The sequence below is a fragment of the Oenanthe melanoleuca genome, chromosome 26, assembly GCF_029582105.1.
Source record: "Oenanthe melanoleuca isolate GR-GAL-2019-014 chromosome 26, OMel1.0, whole genome shotgun sequence".
Lineage (NCBI taxonomy): Eukaryota > Metazoa > Chordata > Aves > Passeriformes > Muscicapidae > Oenanthe > Oenanthe melanoleuca.
Genome location: NC_079359.1, coordinates 4,338,305 through 4,358,770, shown reverse-complemented (window position 1 = coordinate 4,358,770; position 20,466 = coordinate 4,338,305). Strand labels below are relative to the sequence as shown.

Genomic DNA, 20,466 nt, shown 5'->3' with positions numbered 1-20,466 from the left:
GCAGGAGGGATCTGGTTCTTCACTGCTTCCCCAGGACCAGGAGGGGTGGGTGGGAGGGCACCACCTCCAACAAAGCATTTCTCATGCTGAGGATCATTTATAGCCACTGCTGCTGATTTTCTGTACTGCAGATGAGTAGGGGAGAATTTCCTTTGAGTGATGGAAGAATTTCCTTTGAGTAGGGAAGAATTTCCTTTGAGTAGGGAAGAATTTCCTTTGAGTAGGGGAAGAATTTCCTTTGGGTAGGGGAAGAATTTCCTTTGGGTAAGGGAAGAATTTCCTTTGAGTAGGGGAAGAATTTCCTTTGAGTAGGGAAGAATTTCCTTTGAGTAAGGGAAGAGTTTCCTTTGAGTAGGGAAGAATTTCCTTTGAGTAGGGAAGAATTTCCTTTGGGTAAGGGAAGAATTTCCTTTGAGTAGGGGAAGAATTTCCTTTGAGTAGGGAAGAATTTCCTTTGAGTAGGGGAAGAATTTCCTTTGGGTAAGGGAAGAATTTCCTTTGAGTAGGGAAGAATTTCCTTTGAGTAGGGGAAGAATTTCCTTTGAGTAGGGAAGAATTTCCTTTGGGTAAGGGAAGAATTTCCTTTGAGTAAGGGAAGAATTTCCTTTGAGTAGGGAATAATTTCCTTTGGGTAAGGGAAGAATTTCCTTTGAGTAGGGAAGAATTTCCTTTGAGTAGGGGAAGAATTTCCTTTGAGTAGGGGAAGAATTTCCTTTGAGTAGGGAATAATTTCCTTTGAGTAGGGAAGAATTTCCTTTGAGTAGGGAAGAATTTCCTTTGAGTTATGGAAGAATTTCCTTTGAGTAGGGAAGAATTTCCTTTGAGTAAGGGAAGAATTTCCTTTGAGTAGGGGAAGAATTTCCTTTGAGTAAGGGAAGAATTTCCTTTGGGTAAGGGAAGAATTTCCTTTGAGTAGGGAAGAATTTCCTTTGAGTAGGGGAAGAATTTCCTTTGAGTAAGGGAAGAATTTCCTTTGGGTAAGGGAAGAATTTCCTTTGGGTAAGGGAAGAATTTCCTTTGAGTAGGGGAAGAATTTCCTTTGAGTAGGGGAAGAATTTCCTTTGAGTAGGGAAGAATTTCCTTTGAGTAGGGAAGAATTTCCTTTGAGTAAGGGAAGAATTTCCTTTGAGTAGGGAAGAATTTCCTTTGAGTAGGGGAAGAATTTCCTTTGAGTAAGGGAAGAATTTCCTTTGAGTAAGGGAAGAATTTCCTTTGAGTAGGGGAAGAATTTTCTTTGGGTAAGGGAAGAATTTCCTTTGGGTAAGGGAAGAATTTCCTTTGGGTAGGGGAAGAATTTCCTTTGGGTAAGGGAAGAATTTCCTCTGAGTAAGGGAAGAATTTCCTTTGAGTAGGGGAAGAATTTCCTCTGAGTAAGGGAAGAATTTCCTTTGAGTAGGGGAAGAATTTCCTTTGGGTAAGGGAAGAATTTCCTTTGAGTTATGGAAGAATTTCCTTTGAGTGGGGGAAGAATTTCCTCTGAGTAAGGGAAGAGTTTCCTTTGAGTAGGGGAAGAGTTTTCTTTGAGTAAGGGAAGAATTTCCTCTGAGTAAGGGAAGAATTTTCAGGAATAATTTCTGCATGGGAAGGGTGGTCAGGCCTTGGCAGGGAGGTTTGGAGCCCCCATCCCTGGGGTGTTCAGTCAATGCCAGGACTTGGCACTCAGTGCTGGGGACAGGAGGGGATCAGGAACAGCTTGAACTCCATGATCCAGGAGAGCTTTTCCACCTTAAAGATTCTGTGGAGGGAGGAAGGACAAAATGGATTTTCTGGCCCACCTCAGATTGCAGTTTTAGCCTCATTTGTGTCCCAGCAACCCCTGTCCTGCATTTCCACACTTTTCCTGTTCTGCCCTGTGCCAAACCAGCTTTGGGAGGTGATTTGCAAGATGATCTCAGTGGGCTGGGAAAACTCTCCTGGGGGCAGATGTTGCCATCCTGCTCAGTGCTGGTTTCTCTCATGTCTTGTATCCTGCAGTAAATAAATGGATTTGGTTTCCTGAGCTGCCAGGGGAGCTGAACCATCTGTTCTGTGCTTGCCTTCCCAGCAGGTGTGAGCAGAGAAGTGTTTGAGCATCACAAGTCACCCTGGGCCTGCTCAGTGGAATGACAAAGTTTGAAGATTTCAACCCTTCCCAGCCTGCAGGATGGTGCTGGGCTCCTGGGAGGAGTTTCTCACTGTGGTTTCCTCAACGATTTTGGATAGACAAGAGGTAACTGTGGCTGGAGAAAGGTGTTTTACCTGTGCAGGGTGCCCATCCATGGGCTGGGTGTGGGAGATGGGAGCTCCTGAGGGAGGACAAGGACTCAGTTTTACTAAAAAGGGGACAATTTAACTAAAAAGAGCAGCAAACCAGAGCTCTTCCAGTGTTTGATTTGCTGAGACTAATCCCTATTATTGTTTCAAGAGGTGAAAACTCAATTTTTTAAATGAAAGTTTCCTCCCTGCTGCAGAGGGTTTGGCTGAGGCCTCAGTGCAGGATTGGCTGAGTTTGGTTCCTGCTCATCCCCCTCCAACTCCCAGTGCTTTAAACACTTAGAAATAATAATAACCTTATCCAGAAATAATGATTTTAGAAATCCTGGTGGCTGGGAGCATGTCCTGGTGCAGATATTCATTACCTGCTCTCAAGGGATGAGGTCACAGTGTGGAAGGACCATTCTTGCTGCCTGCAGATCCCTGTTCATGAAAAATGAATATTTTCTTGCACTGATATTCCCCATTCCCTGCCATTTTTCCCTCATTTAAGCACAGTTTCTTTGGCACTGTATAATTGTGTAACTGCTGGATTTGGCCCTTCCTCTATTGGAGGAATTTTCTTACCTGTGACAGTGTTGGAGCTCCTTGAAACTATTATCCTGTAGCTTTTTATTAAATATAGACCTTTCATTTTGGGCTTGAAATAATTTATTTCACAGTTTAAAGGAATGTTTCTATAGGGGAAACAACTCTCTTGCTGCCTTAATATTAAAAAAACAGGGATAAGGAATAAAAGAGGTGAGAAAAAAATAGGATAATCAAATCTTAATAATTAAAGAAAGGGAAAGGTAAAAAGGCTGGAATGAATATTCCAGGTTGATATCATAATTTCAAATAATAAATGATAATAAAAACAGTGAACCTTGTGTGTTCTGGGATCTCTGGGGATCTCTGGGGATTTTTGGGGATCTCTGGGGATTTTTTGGGATCTCTGGGGATCCCTGGGGATTTCTGGGATCTCTGGGGATTTCTGGGATCCCTGGGGATGTCTGGGATTTCTGGGATCTCTGGGGATCGCTGGAGATCTCTGGGGATTTTGGAGGATCTCTGGGGATCTCTGGGGATTTCTGGGATCTCTGGGGATCTCTGGGATCCCTGGGGATCTCTGGGGATTTTTGGGGATCCCTGGGGATCTCTGGGATCTCTGGGGATCTTTGGGGATCTCTGGGATCTTCGGGGATCTCTGGGGATCTCTGGGATCTTTGGGGATCTCTGGGATCTTTGGGGATCTCTGGGATTTCTGGGGATCTCTGGGGATTTTGGGGGATCCCTGGGGATCTCTGGGATCTCTGGGAGAAGGGCAGAGGAGACCAAGGGGGGTTTGATCTCTGCCTTTGCTGCACTGTGACCTGGCTTTAATTGAAACTGGTTTTGCTGCAGGTGCCTGGAAGGGGGAATGGCCCCAGGGCAGGATCCTCCCCCAGACTGGATCCTGTGGCAGCACCCTGAGCTCCCTGCCCTGCCCTGGGCTGGCTGTGCCTCAACAGAGGGAGCTCAAACTCTGGCACTTGGAGCTGCTCATCCCAGCAGGTGAGCAAAAAAGGAGCTGTGGGAGTGGGGATTGGGTTCTTGGATGGTGGCTGGACAGACTCAGCAGCTCACTGTTATCTGTTCTCCAGGTTTGCAGTTTATTGTTATTTATTGGTCCATCCCTGCCTGGCTGCTGCACCATTTCTGGGGGGTTTGGTTGTTGGATGGTCACTGGACAGACTCAGCAGCTCACTGTTACCTGTTCTTCAGGTTTGCAGTTTATTATGGGGTCAGAAAGAGTGTGGAGCATGGAGAGTAAGAGATGAGAGCAAGAAAGAGCTTAAAGATCAGAGCTAAGGGGTAAGAGAGAAGAGATCAGAGGTAAGAGAGAGATTTCCCATTCACAATACAATAATTATTCTTCTACAATGAATATTCTAATTTTCCAATAACCAATCTAATACAATATACTAATTTTCTAATATTTGCATGCAACCTATAGGAATCACTAAATTCCCATGTTTTCTGGCTTTCTTATCTGTAACCCTTATCTTCAGACCTTTCCTGCCAGGCTGGGGACAGGATGTCTGTTGGTTCTTTGGTATTTGTGGCATTTGGTATCATCTAAACAAAGGGAGAGGCCTCAAACCTTCACATGACTGTTTTTAGCATCTATATCAAAATAAGCCAACACCTCTATTTCATTTATTGTTTCAGAACTACTTGCTAAGCACTAATAAGATTTCTCTATTCCCTCCCCAACAAGGAGCAAAGGCACAGTGACAGCCAGGCCCATCCACACTTTTCCCATCAAGTAACACTTCACACTCTGCAATTCTCAGATGGCTTTAATCAGGAGAAATATTCAGATATACAGACTGAACTGGCACACAAAAAATCCAATTTTGCTGTTGATGCTTCCCAGGACATAGATTGCATGGATGCAAACAAAGCCCAGCCTTTCAAACTTCAGCCACACCTGGGGCTCTTGTTCAAATTGGCTTTTTTCAGCTTCCATTTTTGGGCTGAAGGCTCAAAGAAGAAGGAAATAGGTGAGATGAGAGCACAGGCTCCAGCAAAGAGGAAGGAGCAGACATAGGTCTGGGTGTAGTCATAGAGCCACCCTGCAGGAGAGAAGGTTGTTATTAAAGCTGTGGGATTTTTCTCAGTGAAAAAAAAACAAAAATAAAACATTTGGGGAGGTGGGTGGGAGGCAAAGGATGTGTGTTCTCATCAAGAATTGCTCAGATATTTTCCTTAAATTCTTTTAACTCTTCCTGGGCAGCATTTCCTGTAAGGAAATGACATGTAGGTTGTTTTTTCCCCAGAGCCAATTTGGATCCTGGTAGTGCACATGGTGTTTAATTTGATTGAATTTAATCCCTGAATTTTTTTTATTTTTTTTTCTCCTGTTTAAATAAGTGGGCCAAAAGTGGCTGATGGAAGATTCCCTTGGATTGATGGGATGAGTTGGATGTTGCTGGGCTGCAAACCCCCTGTTCTCCAGCCTTGTCCTCTTGTGAGCAGACCTTGTCTAACAGGAGACACCCCAGGCCAGGAGCTGGAACTGAACTTGATAAAAATAGCTCTGGGAGGACCTGAAAGGAAAAGCTGAATTCCATGGAGCCTCAGGAATCTCTGGAGGATGCAGGTCACCTTTTAAAGTGACCTCCAGGTGTTGGGTTTGGTCCTGGCAGGTCTTGGGTCTGGGCAGTCCTTTGGAAAGTGGAGAATTCCTGTCCTGGGATGGAGAATCTGAGGTGGTGGGAGGTGCTGCTGCACATAACACCCCAGTCCAGTCCAGATGTGGGGTGGGGTGGGGGGGGAGTGGGGCAGCAGCTGAGCCAGATGTGCTGCTGGTGTGAAACACAATTCCTCTGGAGACATCCCTGGAACCCAGACATGCATTAAATCCAGACATCCCTGGAACCCAGACATCCCTGGAACCCAGACATCCCTGGAACCCAGACATGCATGGAACCCAGACATCCCTGGAACCCAGACATCCATTAAATCCAGACATGCATTAAATCCAGACATCCCTGGAACCCAGATATCATCCCTGGAACCCAGACATCCATGGAACCCAGATATCATCCCTGGAACCCAGACATCCATTAAATCCAGACATCCATTAAATCCAGACATCCCTGGAACCCAGATATCCATTAAATCCAGACATCCCTGGAACCCAGACATCATCCATGGAACCCAGACATCCATGGAACCCAGACATCCATTAAATCCAGACATCCCTGGAACCCAGATATCCATGGAACCCAGATATCATCCATGGAACCCAGACATCCATGGAGTACAGACATCCCTGGAACCCAGACATCATGGAACCCAGACATGCATGGAACCCATGGTTTACACCAACATGTAATCCATGATTTACACCAACAGCAGGTCTGGCCCAAATCTGGGATTCTGAAACCCAGGAGGGGACATGGGACAGTCCCTGAGATCCTGGGCTCAGACACAGAGAGGGTGTCAGTGAATTCTGGGATCTGTGCTGCAGGGAGGCCCTGCCATCTCCCTGCTGTAGCTTCCAGAGCTGCAGGAAGGTTTTGCAGAGAAGGAAAAGCTGCTTTAGCCCAGTTTCAGTTTCCCTTGGCTCGGGGCTGTCCCTGTGTCTGTTCCTCAGGGATGCTGGGCAGAGGAGCTGCAGCTGCACAGAGCATCCATCCCATGGTGCTGCCCTGGGGGACCCTCCCATGACCCTGAGGTTCTTCTGGAATGCTTCATTCCCAGGGCTGGGATCTGCTTTTGCTGCCTGGAAGTCTCTCAAAATCTCAGAGGTATTTGGAGAGGAGAAGGGAAGCTGATGTAGTTATTTGTGAGAGGAACAGGACAGAGTGCTCCAGCTCAGCTCTGATTTATTGCAGTTATTCTTCAAATATCCTTCTGGATATTGGTTCATTTTTTTATTTATTTTTTGATTTTCTTGTTTTTTTTCCGATTTTCTGATGGGATTTAGGTGCAGTTTTGCCTCACTGGCTGCACAGCCATCAATTTCCATCACACCCCAACCTTTTGAAACAACTCTGTGCCCCAAATTTTTTTCCAAAACAATAATCACAGAAAGCTGAACTAGGAGCTTGTGGTGTCCAAACCTCAGCAATTCAGTTTTGTAGGAATGCTGGTAAATCCCAGGCACCAATGTAATCCAAACTAAACATTCCCAGCACTGCTGCTACCAGCTGGGTCAGGCTGTCTGCTGATCTTTAATCTAAAGTTTTATTTATTCCTGATGCCCTGAGGAGCAAAATTCAGTGGGAAGGTGAAGGTAAAATTTAGAAAATATCTGAATATGTGTCCCAGCAGAGCTTTTGGGTGACCCCATCCTCTTCCCTTTCACCACCCAAATTTCCTGGGGGTGGAGTTCATGCTCTGGGGGCTGGAAACTCTTGTAGAATTTGCATTAATTGCTTTGGTTCAGCTCTTTTGAGTCAGTGATTTTTACTGCTTGTGGAAATAAACTATGCCCTTCTCTCCTCTGCTGGCTGCCAAAATAATGTTTGTTCTGGTTTGGGTTGGGTTTTTTCAGTGTGGCAGCATCCAGAGGTGCCAGTGGATGGGAGCTGTGAAGGAGACTCCAGACTTTCCTTTGGGTCCTGCCTTTCCTGGAATTCAGAGCTTTCAGCTGAAAGGATTTACAGGTAAGTCACCTTTTCCTTCAATTAGGTTTTGGTCTAATATGCAAATCAGTCAGTTTTAACCTTTGCAGTTCTCATTATCCATCATCATGATTTCCACTGTGTAAAAGCACCTAAATTTGATAAAATTATAATTCTAAACTCTAAACTTTTGGGAGGTGAGAGCACCAAATCCCAGGGTCTCATGGAGCATTTAAATGCTGCATTCTGCAAGGAGCAGATGGTTTTGGACACTTCATCAGGAGTTTCTGGTCTTACTCAGTTTTCACACTTAAAACTGCATTGGGAGAAAATTGCAGAATTTATCTTGGATCCCAAACCTGGATCCTGAGCTCTGGATTGTTTCCATCTTGCTCTGCCTGTAATGAGATGGATCAGGAAGTGTTTTGCCTCTTGGCTTTATTTGGCCATTTTTTATCCCACCTGCATTAACCTGATTTCTATGGAAAGCTTTTTGCAGGAAACCTGCTTGTTTTTGCAGAAAGCAAAAGGCTTCCCATTAGTGAAAATACATTGCAGGTGGATGGAGATGGAAATGGAACTGCAGTGAGTGTGGACAGGAGGAGTTCAGCTCCTGCTGGATGTTCCTGTGCCAGGGGATTCAGTGGGACTGAGGGATGTGCACCTTGTACCAGCAGCAGGGATCTGGAATCCAGGCTGAGCATCCCCTGCCAGCTCTCAATGAAATGTTTTGGCTCCTTGAAATTACATCCACAGAGCATAACCAGCCCAGGGATACTGATCAGGAATATAAATTTTTTCCTGTGCTGGTGGAACTTTGCATGGAGCTGGAATTTACAGAATCCTTGGCAGCTCTGAGCTGAGTGCCTCTGCAGGCTGGGGGCAGCTGGTTTGGAGTGCAGGGAGCAAAAAGTGATGGTTTGGATTGGAAAGGACCCTAAAGCTCCTCCTATTCCACCCCTTCCACTATCCCAGGCTGCTCCAAGCCCTGTCCAGCCTGGCCTTGGGCACTGCCAGGAGCAGCCACAGCTGTGCCAGGGCATCCCCACCCTCCCAGGAAGAATTCCTGCCCAAAATCCCATCCATCCCTGCCCTCTGGCAGTGTTCTGTCCCTCCACACCCTTGTCCCAAATCCCTCTCCAGCTCTGGAAAGGGTTCTGAGTCTCCCTGATCCTTCCCTTCTCCAGATGCTCACCCCCAGATCAGAAAGGAAAATGCCCTGGGAGCATCTCCATGGGCTCCTCTGGACTCTCCAAATCCTCCTGGTGCTGTTCCCCAGGCTGAGGCAGCTCTGCAGGTGAGGTCTCACCTGGGTGGGGCACAGGGCACAATCCCCCCTTCCTGCTGCCCCAGTTGGCTTGTTGGGCTGCAGGGAAGGAAAATCTTTGTCCTGCTTGGAGGAGAACAAGACACTCATTTCCAAGCACTTGGAATCTCCCAAATCCTCTCAGCAGCCTGGCTTTCCTGCCAGGGGGAGGACAGCAAAGACTTTTCATGCTCCTTATCTCTGGGCCCAGAGCTGTGGTGGCTGAGCTGTGTAATCTCTGTCAAAACAAGAGATTTCTGAGCTTCTCCTGATCTCTCCTGCTGGGAATGCTGCTGAGCTGTCCTTGCTTCCCCTCCAGTCCAAGTCAGTGTTATTTTATCACCACTGGGAGTAAAATCCCTGGTAATGTGCTTCTTGTCCTGCTGTGGTCAGGGCTGAATGTGCACGTGGGGCTTCACTGCATTTTCCAGATATTCCAGGCAGCATTTTATAATATTCCAGGCAGGATTTTCTAAATATTGCAGGCAGCATTTTCTAAAAATCCCAGGCAGCATTTTATAATATTCCAGGCAGCATTTTCTAAATATTCCAGGCAGGATTTTCTAAATATTCCAGACAGCATTTTCTAAAAATCCCAGGCAGCATTTTATAATATTCCAGGCAGCATTTTCTAAATATTGCAGGCAGCATTTTCTAAATATTCCAGGCAGCATTTTCCAAGCTGCTGGTTGGATTTTGCAAATTCCCAAGCAAAATGTTGCCTGTTATAAAAATACATTTATGAAAGAGGTTTTCTGGGGTTTTTTTGTTTGTTTGTTTTTTTTCTCTCTGTTTGAACAGAAAGCCCATCCTGGGATGGATCCTGTAGGAGTGAACCAGCAGTGTTTTTATCCCTGGATTTCTGGGCTGGGTGTGTGTTTTATATAGCTTCACTTACCTGCTAGAGGGGGTCCTCCCATGGCTGCTATCCCTGCAAAGAAGGCAGCAAACCCCAGGTAGCTGTGGAGCTTTTCCACACCCACCAGATCCACCTGTTTGGAAACCAAAATGGATAATTAGTGATTGAGTTCATAGAAATGCATATGCAGAGATTAACTGATTTTTTTTTTTTTTTTTAAGCACAGGAAAGATGATTTGATTCTTTTTCTGGGGAATTTCCTCTTCAGCTGCAGCTTTGGAAGGACTTGGCCCCTGTAGGTCTGATCCAGCCTGGAATCCTTGAGGCAGGTGTGGAAATCACTGCCATGGGAGATGCTTTTCTGCCTTTGAGGAAGGAGTTTTAAACTCTCAATGCCTTCCAGAAAGAAATGCCAGATTATAATGGTTCCTCTCTAGCTGGGTCAGAGAATCCTGGGATGGTTTGGGGCGGAAGGGACTCAGAGCCCATGAGCAGGGACTCTTTCCACTATCCCAGATAGTGCTGAGTGCCTCTGCAGGCTGGGGGCAGCTGATTTGGGGTGCAGGGAACAAAAAATGATGGTTGGGATTGGAAAGGACCCTAAAGCTCCACCCCTGCCATGGCAGGGACACCTCCCACTGTCCCAGGCTGCTCCAAGCCCTGTCCAGCCTGCCTGGGACACTGCCAGGGATGGGGCAGCTGCTCTGGGATGTGCCAGGGTATTCCAAACCTCCCAGGGAACAATCAATTCCTGCCCAATATCCCATCTAATCCTGCTGGTGGGAGCCATTCCCTGTGTCCTGTCCCCATCCCTTGTCCCCAGTCCCTGTCCAGCTCTCCTGGAGCCCCTTTGAGTCCAGGAATGAGCTCTGAGCTCTCTCTGGAACATTCTCCTCCCAGGTGAGCCAGGAATGAGCTCTGAGCTCTCTGGAACATTCTCCTCCCCAGGAAGGGGCTCTGAGCTCTCTGGAACATTCTCCTCCCCAGGTGAGCCCAGGAATGAGCTCTGAGCTGTCTCTGGAACATTCTCCTCCCCAGGAATGAGCTCTGAGCTCTCTCTGGAACATTCTCCTCCCCAGGAATGAGCTCTGAGCTCTCTCTGGAACATTCTCCTCCCCAGGAATGGGCTCTGAGCTCTCTGGAACATTCTCCTCCCAGGTGAGCCCAGGAATGAGCTCTGAGCTCTCTGGAACATTCTCCTCCCAGGTGAGCACTCTCCTTTCCCCTCCAGAGCAGCCCCTGCCTGTGCCCCCCAGCACTCACCAGCACGGGCAGCACCAGGGCCATGAAGCCCCCACAGAAGGTGGCAAAGGCCACAGTGTAGGCCAGCAGCAGGGGGAAGGAGGTGGCCAGTGGCCCCAGCAGGTTGGTGGCCCCGCAGAGCAGCAGGTAGGTGACATGGAAATGGTATTTCTTGGTCCAGTTGTGGTCGGCCAGCCAGCCCGAGAGCAGCTGGCTCAGCATCTCGGTGATGCCTGGGGGGACAGCAGAGCTCAGGGACCTGGGGCTGGGGACCCTGCTCTAGAGAGTGCCATGTGCTATTGCTAATAGAAATAAATATAGAAATAAATATAGAAATAAATATAGAAATAAATATAGAAATAAATATAGAAATAAATATAAATATAAATATAGAAATAAATATAGATATAAATATAGAAATAAATATAGAAATAAATATAGAAATAAATATAGAAATAAATATAGAAATAAATATAAATATAGATATAAATATAGAAATAAATATAGATGTAAATATAGATGTAAATATAGAAGTAAATATAGAAATAAATATAGAAGTAAATATAGATGTAAATATAGATGTAAATATAGAAATAAATATAGAAATAAATATAGAAATAAATATAGAAATAAATATAGAAATAAATATAAATATAAATATAGAAATAAATATAGAAATAAATATAAATATAGAAATAAATATAGAAATAAATATAAATATAAATATAAATATAAATATAGGTATAGGTATAAGTATAGGTATAAGTATAGATATAGATATAAGTGTAGATATAAATATAAATATAAATTATAAATATAAATATAAAGTATAGAATATAGAATACAGAATATAAATTATATAATATAAAGTATAAAATAGAGAATACAGAATATAGAATATAGAATATAAAGTATAGAATAGAGAATACAGAATAGAGAATATAAAATAAAGAATATAAAGTATAGAATATAGAATACAGAATACAGAATATAGAATATAAACATAAATATAATAAATTATAACTAACTATATAACTATAATTATATAACTATATAACTAGAACTATAGAACTGTAGAACTGTAGAACTGTAGAAATATAGAACTATAGGAATATAGGAATATAGAAATTAAAACAGAATGAATATATTAGATATTATAAATCTAGCTAAATTTTATAGTATTGTAGAGGATTATTTGTACTATATGTATTATATTAATACAGTATTTTATATTTTATATTATTCATATTTTAGATATTATTTCTAGATATTTTATATATTATTGCTTCATATAAATATAAAAATAAATATAATCAATTATAATATAAATATATAACTATATATCAATATATCAATATAAATAGAATGAATATATTAGATATTATAAATCTAGCTAAATTTCATAGTATTTTATATTGTTATTTTTATTATTTATATATGTATTATATTGATACAGTATTTTATATTTTATATTATACATATTGCTTTATATTATTTCTATTATAGTCTATTATATATTATATAATATATAGTATATTATATATTCTAATAGATTAGATTATTATAGTATATGTATTATATTGGTACTTAGAGTATTTTATATATTATTAATACTGTTTTATATTATTTCTATTGTAGTCTATTATCAACTATATTATATTATAGTATATTTTTATATTATATTGCCTGTATTATTTTATATAACTAACTGTATTTCATATAGTTAAATTATACTTATCTTTACATTACTATATTTTAGTATTATTTTTTATTTTTATTATTTTATATTATATTTTATTATTCTTATATCTATTCATTCTGTTAATTCTTTGTATAGTTTTATGTTCTTATATACATAATTATTTTTATATATGTTTATTTATATAGTTTAAATTATTTAATATTTATTACTAATTTTGGAGGGGCTCAGGAGCCTTTTATTTATTGGGTTTTTGAGAGTTGTTTTTTACATTTTTGGTACATTTTTATGAAGCAAAGATGAGCTGATGTCCCACTGACCCCACTCCTAATTCCAAATATCCCCTCAATTCCTGGCCTCTCCTCAACCCCCCCCCTCCCTGCTGAATATTCCCCAGCACTGCAGAAATAAAATCTATTTTTATACAATAAAATATTTGCTGCTAATTGAGGCTGGAGCCCCTTTCTTATCCCAGCATGGCTTTAGTGTTAATAACCAGGTTTTTGGGAACTATGCCTTGTTTTTTTTGGTTTTTTTTCCCCACTTGGAGATGGATGTGCCACATCCAAATTCCACATTAATTTGGGGCTTCCCCCAATAACCAGGTTTTAGGGGACTGTGCCTTGTTTTTTTGGTTATTTTTTCCCCACTTGGAGATGGATGTGCCACATCCAAATTCCACATTAATTGAATTTTCCCTCCTGGGTCAGACTGGAGGGTTTGGATGCACATCTGGATTCTGGTTTGGGGGTTTAAGCACAGCAGGGATTGTGATGGGAAGGCTCCAGAGAGAATTTAGTGAGTGGAAATTTGGGTTCTTGGGAGCAGGGTGTGGTTTCACTGCCATGAGAAGGGAATTTCCCTTTCTTTGTGCAGGATTTGACAGAGAGGGATTTTTATTCCTCTTTTCTAGCTGGGAGTTCATTTTGCTGGGACCTTATTTTGCTTTTCCTCATTTAAAATCATGATGGACCTTCAAGATGGTCTTGAAACCCTCCAGGAAAAGTTGGGATTCCTGGTTTTGATTCCTGCTTTGATTTTAGTGGGATCACCCACACCATGGTGGGGGCACAGGAGGTGCCTGAGCTGCAGAAAGGCTGAGGCTGAACCTCTGCCAGAGGATCCATCCCAGGACAAACCTGGGGGCATTTTTTGGCAGAGTTGGGGACATTTTTTGGCAGAGTTTGGAACATTTTTTGGCAGAATTGGGGACATTTTTTGGCAGAGTTTGGAACATTTTTTGGCAGAGTTGGTGGCATTTTTTGGCAGAGTTGGGAACATTTTTTGCCAGAATTGGGGATATTTTTTGGCAGAATTGGACACATTTTTTGGCAGAGTTGGCGGCATTTTTTGGCAGAGATGGGTGCATTTTTTGGCAGAATTGGGGGCATTTTTTAGCAGAGTCGGGGGCATTTTTTGGCAGAGTTGGGGATATTTTTTGGCAGAATTGGGGGCATTTTTTGGCAGAGTTGGGGACATTTTTTGTCAGAATTGGGGACGTTTTTTGGCAGAATTGGGGACGTTTTTTGGCAGAATTGGGGGCATTTTTTGGCAGAATTGGGGGCATTTTTTGGCAGAATTTGGAACATTTTTTGGCAGAATTGGGAACATTTTTTGGCAGAGCTGGAGGTGTTTCTCTGTGAGCAGGGGCTTTGAGGTGCCTGTGCCTACCAGCCACAGCAATGAGGTAGGAGCCATCCCTGCTGCTCATGCCCAGTGTCCTGGCTCTGGCCACCAGGTGGAAGAAAGGCACAAAATAAGCCAGGTGGCTGAAGAGGAAAGACCAGGTGAAAATGAAGAAAACAGGATCCTTCAGTGGGGAGAAGTCCAGGAGAGGCTGAGGAGGTTCCTTTTTGGGGGCTGCAAGGGGTTTGTGGCTCCTCCTGGCCTCGGTGGGTGTTTCTAGGGAGGAGTTCTCTGGGCTGGGATTCTGGAGCCTTCCCCAGGATGGATTTGCTGGCTCAGAGGTGTCTCTGCCCTGGGGCATCTCCGTGCTGGGAGCCTCCTGTGCATGGAGGAGCTGGAATTCCCTGGCAGTGCTTCCATCTGAACATCCACCAGCAGCTTCTGAAGATCCCAGCTGTTGATTTTCAGCAGATTCCCGAGGCACTCGGGTTCTCACAGGCCACAGCAACATGCTGGAAGGCACCAGGTTCAACATGATGCCTCCAAAAATCAGGAGAGTACCTGAGGGAAGGCAAAAAAGGGTTTTGTTCTTGGATTGGAAAGGGAGGAGCAGGAAATGGCCTTTGTAGAGCAGGGTGTGGTTTTCACTGGCAGGGAGTTTCCCTTCTCCTTGTGGAGGATTTGACAGAGAGGGATTTTTATTCCTCTTTTCTAGCTGGGAGTTCATTTTGCTGTGATGCACAGAACCTCTGGGATCTGGGAGCTTGTTTTGCTTTTCCTCATTTCAAATCATGATGGACCTTCAAGATGATCTTGAAACACTCCAGGAAAAGTTGGGATTCCTGGTTTTGATTCCTGAGGCCTGTGCTTTGATTTTAATGAGTGGTTAAGTGTTTAATTATTAGCAGGACATCCCCAAACTATCCTAGAAGATGCAGTTTCCTCCAGTGTGTTATAATTTTAATAAGAGACTCTTACCCTGCCCAGATCTCCCCAAATGTGGGTGGTTCAGACACGCCTTTAGGGCTCCCTTGGAACTCTCTCCCCTAAGATAAATCCTTCCTTAGGATGACTCAGGCTAGAGAAATGTTCACCCCCCTGCAGACCCCGGGTTTATCTTTTAGAGTTTTTATTGGTCTTTATCTCTTCTAGGTAATTGGCCATTTTCTACCTAAAACCTTAAAATAATTGGATAGCTTTCAACTTATTGGTCACTTTTTGAGTCACCCCAACCCTCTAAAACCCCTTTGATATTTTCTGTACCCGGATTTGCTGTCGGACCCCTTTGTAGAAATGAAGGAATTTCTGTGCAGATTCCCAGATCTCTTTCTAAGAGAATGGAATCACAAGCAGAAATGAAATCTGCAAGCAGAATGAAATCACAGAGGAGCTGAGAGGAGTCCTAGAACAGCCTGAGCCTAGGCCTGGCTTGTTGGCACTCTGAGCTGGCTCCTCCTTGGAGCAGCCAGTTCTGTTCGGGACGTTACCCAGGCTTGCTGTGGCACAACCCAAAGCACCCACAGGGCAGAGCTGATGGAGAGGAAGGAGAGAAGGCTCACCTTGCCAGCTGTAGGCCTCGATGAGGAGCTGGCAGAAGGGGGCCAGCAGGAAGGTGAGCCCCATGCCCGAGCGCGCCAGCGCGGTGCAGAGCGCCAGGCGCGCCCGGCAGCGCTTGGCCGTCACCACCGCGGCCGCCTGGTACAGGCAGGCAGAGCCCAGCCCTGCGGGGAAAGCAGAGCTTGGCCCAAACTGCAGCTCCTGCCTGGGCATTCCTGCCCCAAACCCGCCTGCAGTGCCCCCAGGGTGAGAGGTTTGTGCTGTCGCACTCGGGAGAGCGAGGTTTGCTGGGTGGGGAATTGGAGGCTCTGCCCTTTTATTAGGGATTTTAAAAGGCCACATCTGTGTAGGTCCCAGGGAAAAAGTCAAGGTTAGCTGGGGCTGGAGTGTTGAAATTGGTGTTTTATTTTGGGAGTTCACACAATGTCTCACAGAAAGGAGCTGGGGATGCTTTGGCACTGAAGGTTCACAGAATCCCAGAACATCCTGAGGTGGAAAGGGACCCACCAGGACCATCCAGTCCCACCCCTGCCCTGCACAGACACCCCCAAATCCCACCCTGGGCATCCCTGAGCACTGTCCAAACTCTCCTGGAGCTCTGGCAGCCTCGGGCTGTGCCATTCCCTGGGGAGCCTGGGCAGTGCCCACCTTTCCCTGACTCCATCCCACCCCCTGACAGCTCCAGCCCTTCCCTGGGCTCCCTGACCGCCTCAAACCCTTGGCTGCTCCCCCTGCAGACCCTTCCCCGGCTCCCCGTGCCCATCTCACCCGGCAGGACTCCCATGGAGAAGCAGAGGAAGGGGACGCTGGTGGCCCGAGTGCTGAGCAGGCAGCCCCCGGCCACCAGCCCGGCCCCCAGCAGGGAGGTGGGACGTTCTCCCAGGCGCCGGCACACCGCGGCCACCAGCGGGGCTGCGAGGGACAGGGACACTGAGAGGGGACAGGGGAGAGAGGGGACAGGGGAGAGAGGGACACTGAGAGGGGACACTGAGAGGGGAGAGGGACACTGAGAGGGGACAGGGGAGAGAGGGACACTGAGAGGGGACAGGGGAGAGGGACACTGAGAGGGGACAGAGGTGAGAGGGGACAAGGGAGAGAGGGACACAGACAGGGGACAGAGAGGGACACTGAGAGGGGACAGGGGAGAGAGGGGACAAGGGAGAGAGGGACACAGAGAGGGACAGGGGAGAGAGGGACACTGAGAGGGGACAAGGGAGAGAGGGACACTGAGAGGTGAGAGGGGACAAGGGAGAGAGGGACACTGAGAGGGGACAGGGGAGAGGGAACAGCTCAGCTGAGAGGGGACAATGGAGAGAGGGGACAGCAGCTGGACACCCCAGGGTCCCCCCACCCTGGGGACACCAGCTGGACACCTCAGGGTCCCTCCACCCTTGGGACAGCAGCTCCTGGGGACACCCCGGGGTCCCCCCACCCTGGGGACAGCAGCTCCTGGGGTCCCCCCACCCTGGGGACAGCAGCTCCTGTGGACACCCCGGGGTCCCCCCACCCTGGGGACAGCAGCTCACCTCCCAGGAAGCGCAGGGAGGACATGATGGAGCCGATCCAGCTGACCTGCTCCGAGGATCCCCCCAGCTCCTCTCGGAAAGCCACGAAGAAAATCCCAAAGGTCTTGAGCATCCCCATCACGAGCACATTGACCTGAATCGAGAGCTGGAGGTGAGGTGCCACAGGGAGGGAGGAAAAGCTTTTCCTGCTGCTCCTTTTGGGGGGGTGTGAGAGAAACAAACTGGGAGACCTGAACTGGTGTTGGGGAGTGCCAGCAGGGTGGGCTGGCCACGGCCGTGCTGCAGTCTGATCTCAGCAGACCCCCAGAAAACCCTCTGCAAACTGACTTTCCAAAGGAAAGGAGCAAAGTGACATTAGAGCTCAACTCTCCTCAAGTAACTTTTAAGTTATTTTTTAGTTCTGCAGCAATAGTGTAAATGGATCAGTTTGGAGATCACTGGGGTGAGGGGATGAGGGCAGCAGGGATGGACGTTTCTGGGCCAGTTTCCCAGGATTCCTCTGCCACAGGGGCAAAGGACAGACAGTTTGTGTCCTTAATTTTTGTCTCCCTGGTGGCAGGTGGTTAATGATTGGCACTGAGTTATTTGGGGTGGATTTGAAGCGAGGAAAGCCTGGGGGAGGGTGCCTTCTTCACAGTCGGACTCGGTGACCTTAAAGGTCTTCTCCAAGCTTCACCATTCCTTGATTCATCACTGGTGGGAAGATAAAGCCTGGGGCACAGAGAATTAATGGCTTTAAGTGGTGGTGAGGTGCCTGGTCCTCCCAGAGAGTACCGAGAATGTTTGCCCAAGGTGGGATCATGCCCTTGCCGAAGGGACAGGACACCCAAACCCCGAAGTGGTGATGTGTCTGAGTAGGGAAAAGTCATTATCCTGGCAGGGGAGCCGCTTGTCCATCCCTGAGGCGTTCCCAGGAGGAATTCCAGAGGGAATGGCGTGGCTGGGCTGTGCCCTGGATCGGGATCAGCCTGTCCTGTGCTCTGAGCGAGGCTGGAGCCCCCCCTGCCCCAGCCCCGGGAGGGTTCGGGTTCAGTCCCCGCTCACCAGGAAGAAGTGGAACACGACTCCCCACGCCCACCCTCCGCCTGCTGCGGCCGCGCCGCGGCTCTTCCCGGCCCGCGGAGCCTCGGGAGCCTCCAGCTCTGCATCCTCCTTCCTCTGCCCTGCTGGTGAGAGTCGGGACACATGAACTCCTTCCCTGCCCTGATGGTGACCATGTCGGGACACACGAACTCCTCCCCCGTTCCTGTTTGCATCCAGAACCATTCCCGTGCAGCCCCGAGGCTGCTGCTGGGGCAGACACCACACTCTGCACTCCCTCGGCTGATGCTTTCACCAAACTTTCTGACAATCCACGTTATCCCTGTTTAGGAACAGTTTAATATTCTTTCTCATTCCCACCAAATTACTGTAACCACTTAAGCTCTAAGGGTGGGCAAGTGCCTTAGTGCTGCTGGAGCAGCTTGGGTTGTGCCAGAAGCCCGGGGGTCACTGTCTGGATCCACCTCGGAGCTCCCCGGGAAGTTCTTCCTATTCCATCTTTCTCTGCTTGTGTCCCTCCCACCCTCTCACCCACCCCGTGCCTGGCAGAGGCAGGATCCTGAGAGAGCAGCAGGACCCTGCAGCACAGGGATGATGATCCTGGGACTTTCCCTTTTCCTTTCCCTTTCCCTTCTTTTCCTTTTCCTTTTCCTTTTCCTTTCCCTTTTCCTTTCCCTTTTCCTTTCCCTTTTCCTTTCCCTTTTCCTTTCCCTTTTCCTTTCCCTTTTCCTTTCCCTTTTCCTTTCCCTTTTCCTTTCCCTTTCCCTTTTCCTTTCCCTTTTCATTTTCCTTTTCCTTTTCCTTTCCCTTTCCCTTTCCCTTTCCCTTTCCCTTTTCCTTTCCCTTTTCATTTTCCTTTTCCTTTTCCTTTTCCTTTCCCTTTCCCTTTCCCTTTCCCTTTCCCTTTCCCTTTTCCTTTTCCTTTCCCTTTTCCTTACCTCCTTGCTGCTGCATGCTGGAAAATCCTCCCCGGAACAGCCGACAGCAAAGAGGAATCTCTTCAGAGTCTCTTCATTTGCTCCAGAGATTAAATCCCCCCTGCCTCACCTGGCACCCCAGAATCTGCTCCTTCATTCCCACCCGATGAGGAGGATGGTGCCTGTCCTGAGCAGGACATGTCCTCCTCCTAGGAGTCCCTCCCCTTCCCCAGCTGCAACAGGAAACCCGGGGCGTTTGGAGCAGAAATCCTGTTGGGAGGGGAAAGGAGGGGGAGCCTGCAGTTGTGACTCTGGGGAAAGCTGCGGATCCGGGCAGGGCAGAGCCGGGGGCAGTGCTGGGCTGGAGCCAGGCCAGAGGAGCAGAGCCCCGTCCTGCCCGTCCTGGGCTCAGGAAACTGCATCAGTGTGGAGGGGACAGGCTGGAAAACTCGGTGTGGAAACGTGGTGTTCACCAGCTGGAACAGCAGCCGCGCTGGGATTTGAGCAGGGCTGGTGTTGGCTCCCTGCCCCCATTGTAAATCTGCCCAAACTCCTGGGTAAACACAGCCCTGCTGCTTCCTCCCCTGTCCCCCGGTCGTTTCTGAGCTCAGAGAAAACTGCCTCACTGGCAGTGATGCTCTCTGGTGTCCCTTGGCAAAGAATGCAAGAGCTGCACCGTTCTGTGGGAGCCTGTGCAGCAGCTTTCCCTACAGGAGGATTTTAATACGTACACTGAGCTTTACTTAAGCAGGGTGAGATTTGTAGAGTGTGGTTTAAGGAAGGGGCAGAGGGCAGCAGAGTCTGCACTCAGAGCTGCTGGATGGGGAAACTGCAGCTCCAGCTGCTCCCAGCCTGCTGGGATGGAGAGGGGAGGATTCCCCAGGGCCACCAGAGAGGAGCCTGGACATGCCAGGATCAGGTTTTACTGCAGGAGAACACTGAGCTGAAGGGAGTGAGGGCAGGGCAGGGCAGGGGCTACTGTGTGAGCCTGTGACTGTCACTGCCCAGCAGAGCTGCTCAGAGGAGCACAGAGCAGTGACAATGTCACTTCACTCTGACTCAGCCCAAGTTTCACCTTGTGCTCTGCTGTGAAACTTCCCTTCCCTTCCTGCAGCTGCAGCCCAGCTCCTTTCCCCCCCCAGCACACAGAACCATTGGAGTGCAGCAGCTTCCCATCTTTTTGCAGGATTGTTTCCTTGCAGCGTTTCAAATCTGCAAGAGGGGAGGGACCTGGGTTTGTGAGAAGGTTGCCAAGATCCCTCTACAGCTCCCAGGGCCCTGGCAGGGCCAGCACATCCAGGTTTGAACTTCAACCCAAGCACAGTGAGCAAGTAACTCCCACTG

The 20,466-nt window shown here is 47.1% G+C and overlaps 1 protein-coding gene and 1 long non-coding RNA gene across 16 annotated transcripts; one reads left to right on the top strand and one right to left on the bottom strand.

The window, feature by feature from the left end:
- The first annotated feature begins 2,058 nt into the window (after positions 1-2,058).
- LOC130263838 (uncharacterized) lies at positions 2,059-4,458 on the top strand. The gene is made up of 3 exons (XR_008842396.1): positions 2,059-2,209; positions 3,637-3,786; positions 3,997-4,458. It is a non-coding gene; the product is annotated as an uncharacterized LOC130263838 (long non-coding RNA).
- Positions 4,459-4,556: 98 nt separating this feature from the next.
- Positions 4,557-19,465, bottom strand: SLC16A4 (solute carrier family 16 member 4). Of its 15 annotated transcripts, none has more exons than XM_056511665.1 (9): positions 19,144-19,450; positions 18,209-18,327; positions 17,165-17,297; positions 16,407-16,568; positions 15,641-15,802; positions 14,127-14,642; positions 10,778-10,989; positions 9,554-9,647; positions 4,557-4,850 (listed from the first exon to the last, which is right to left on the bottom strand). In XM_056511665.1, the coding sequence occupies exons 1-9, from the start codon at positions 19,157-19,159 to the stop codon at positions 4,696-4,698; spliced, it is 1,569 nt and encodes a 522-aa protein (XP_056367640.1). In that variant the 5' UTR covers positions 19,160-19,450; the 3' UTR covers positions 4,557-4,695. The 15 variants fall into 15 exon arrangements, with proteins under 15 accessions (XP_056367640.1, XP_056367636.1, XP_056367642.1 ...); XM_056511661.1 differs by having other exon boundaries at positions 18,209-18,330; positions 19,144-19,449; XM_056511667.1 differs by having other exon boundaries at positions 16,407-16,550; positions 19,144-19,448.
- Positions 19,466-20,466: the final 1,001 nt, after the last annotated feature.

Coding starts and splice junctions, on each gene's coding strand:
- SLC16A4 (XM_056511658.1), bottom strand. Junction 15,803..16,406: donor CTCCATGGGAGTCCTGCCGG/GTGAGATGGGCA, acceptor CTTTCCCCGCAG/GGCTGGGCTCTGCCTGCCTG. Junction 14,643..15,640: donor CGAGGCCTACAGCTGGCAAG/GTGAGCCTTCTC, acceptor GCCTTCCCTCAG/GTACTCTCCTGATTTTTGGA.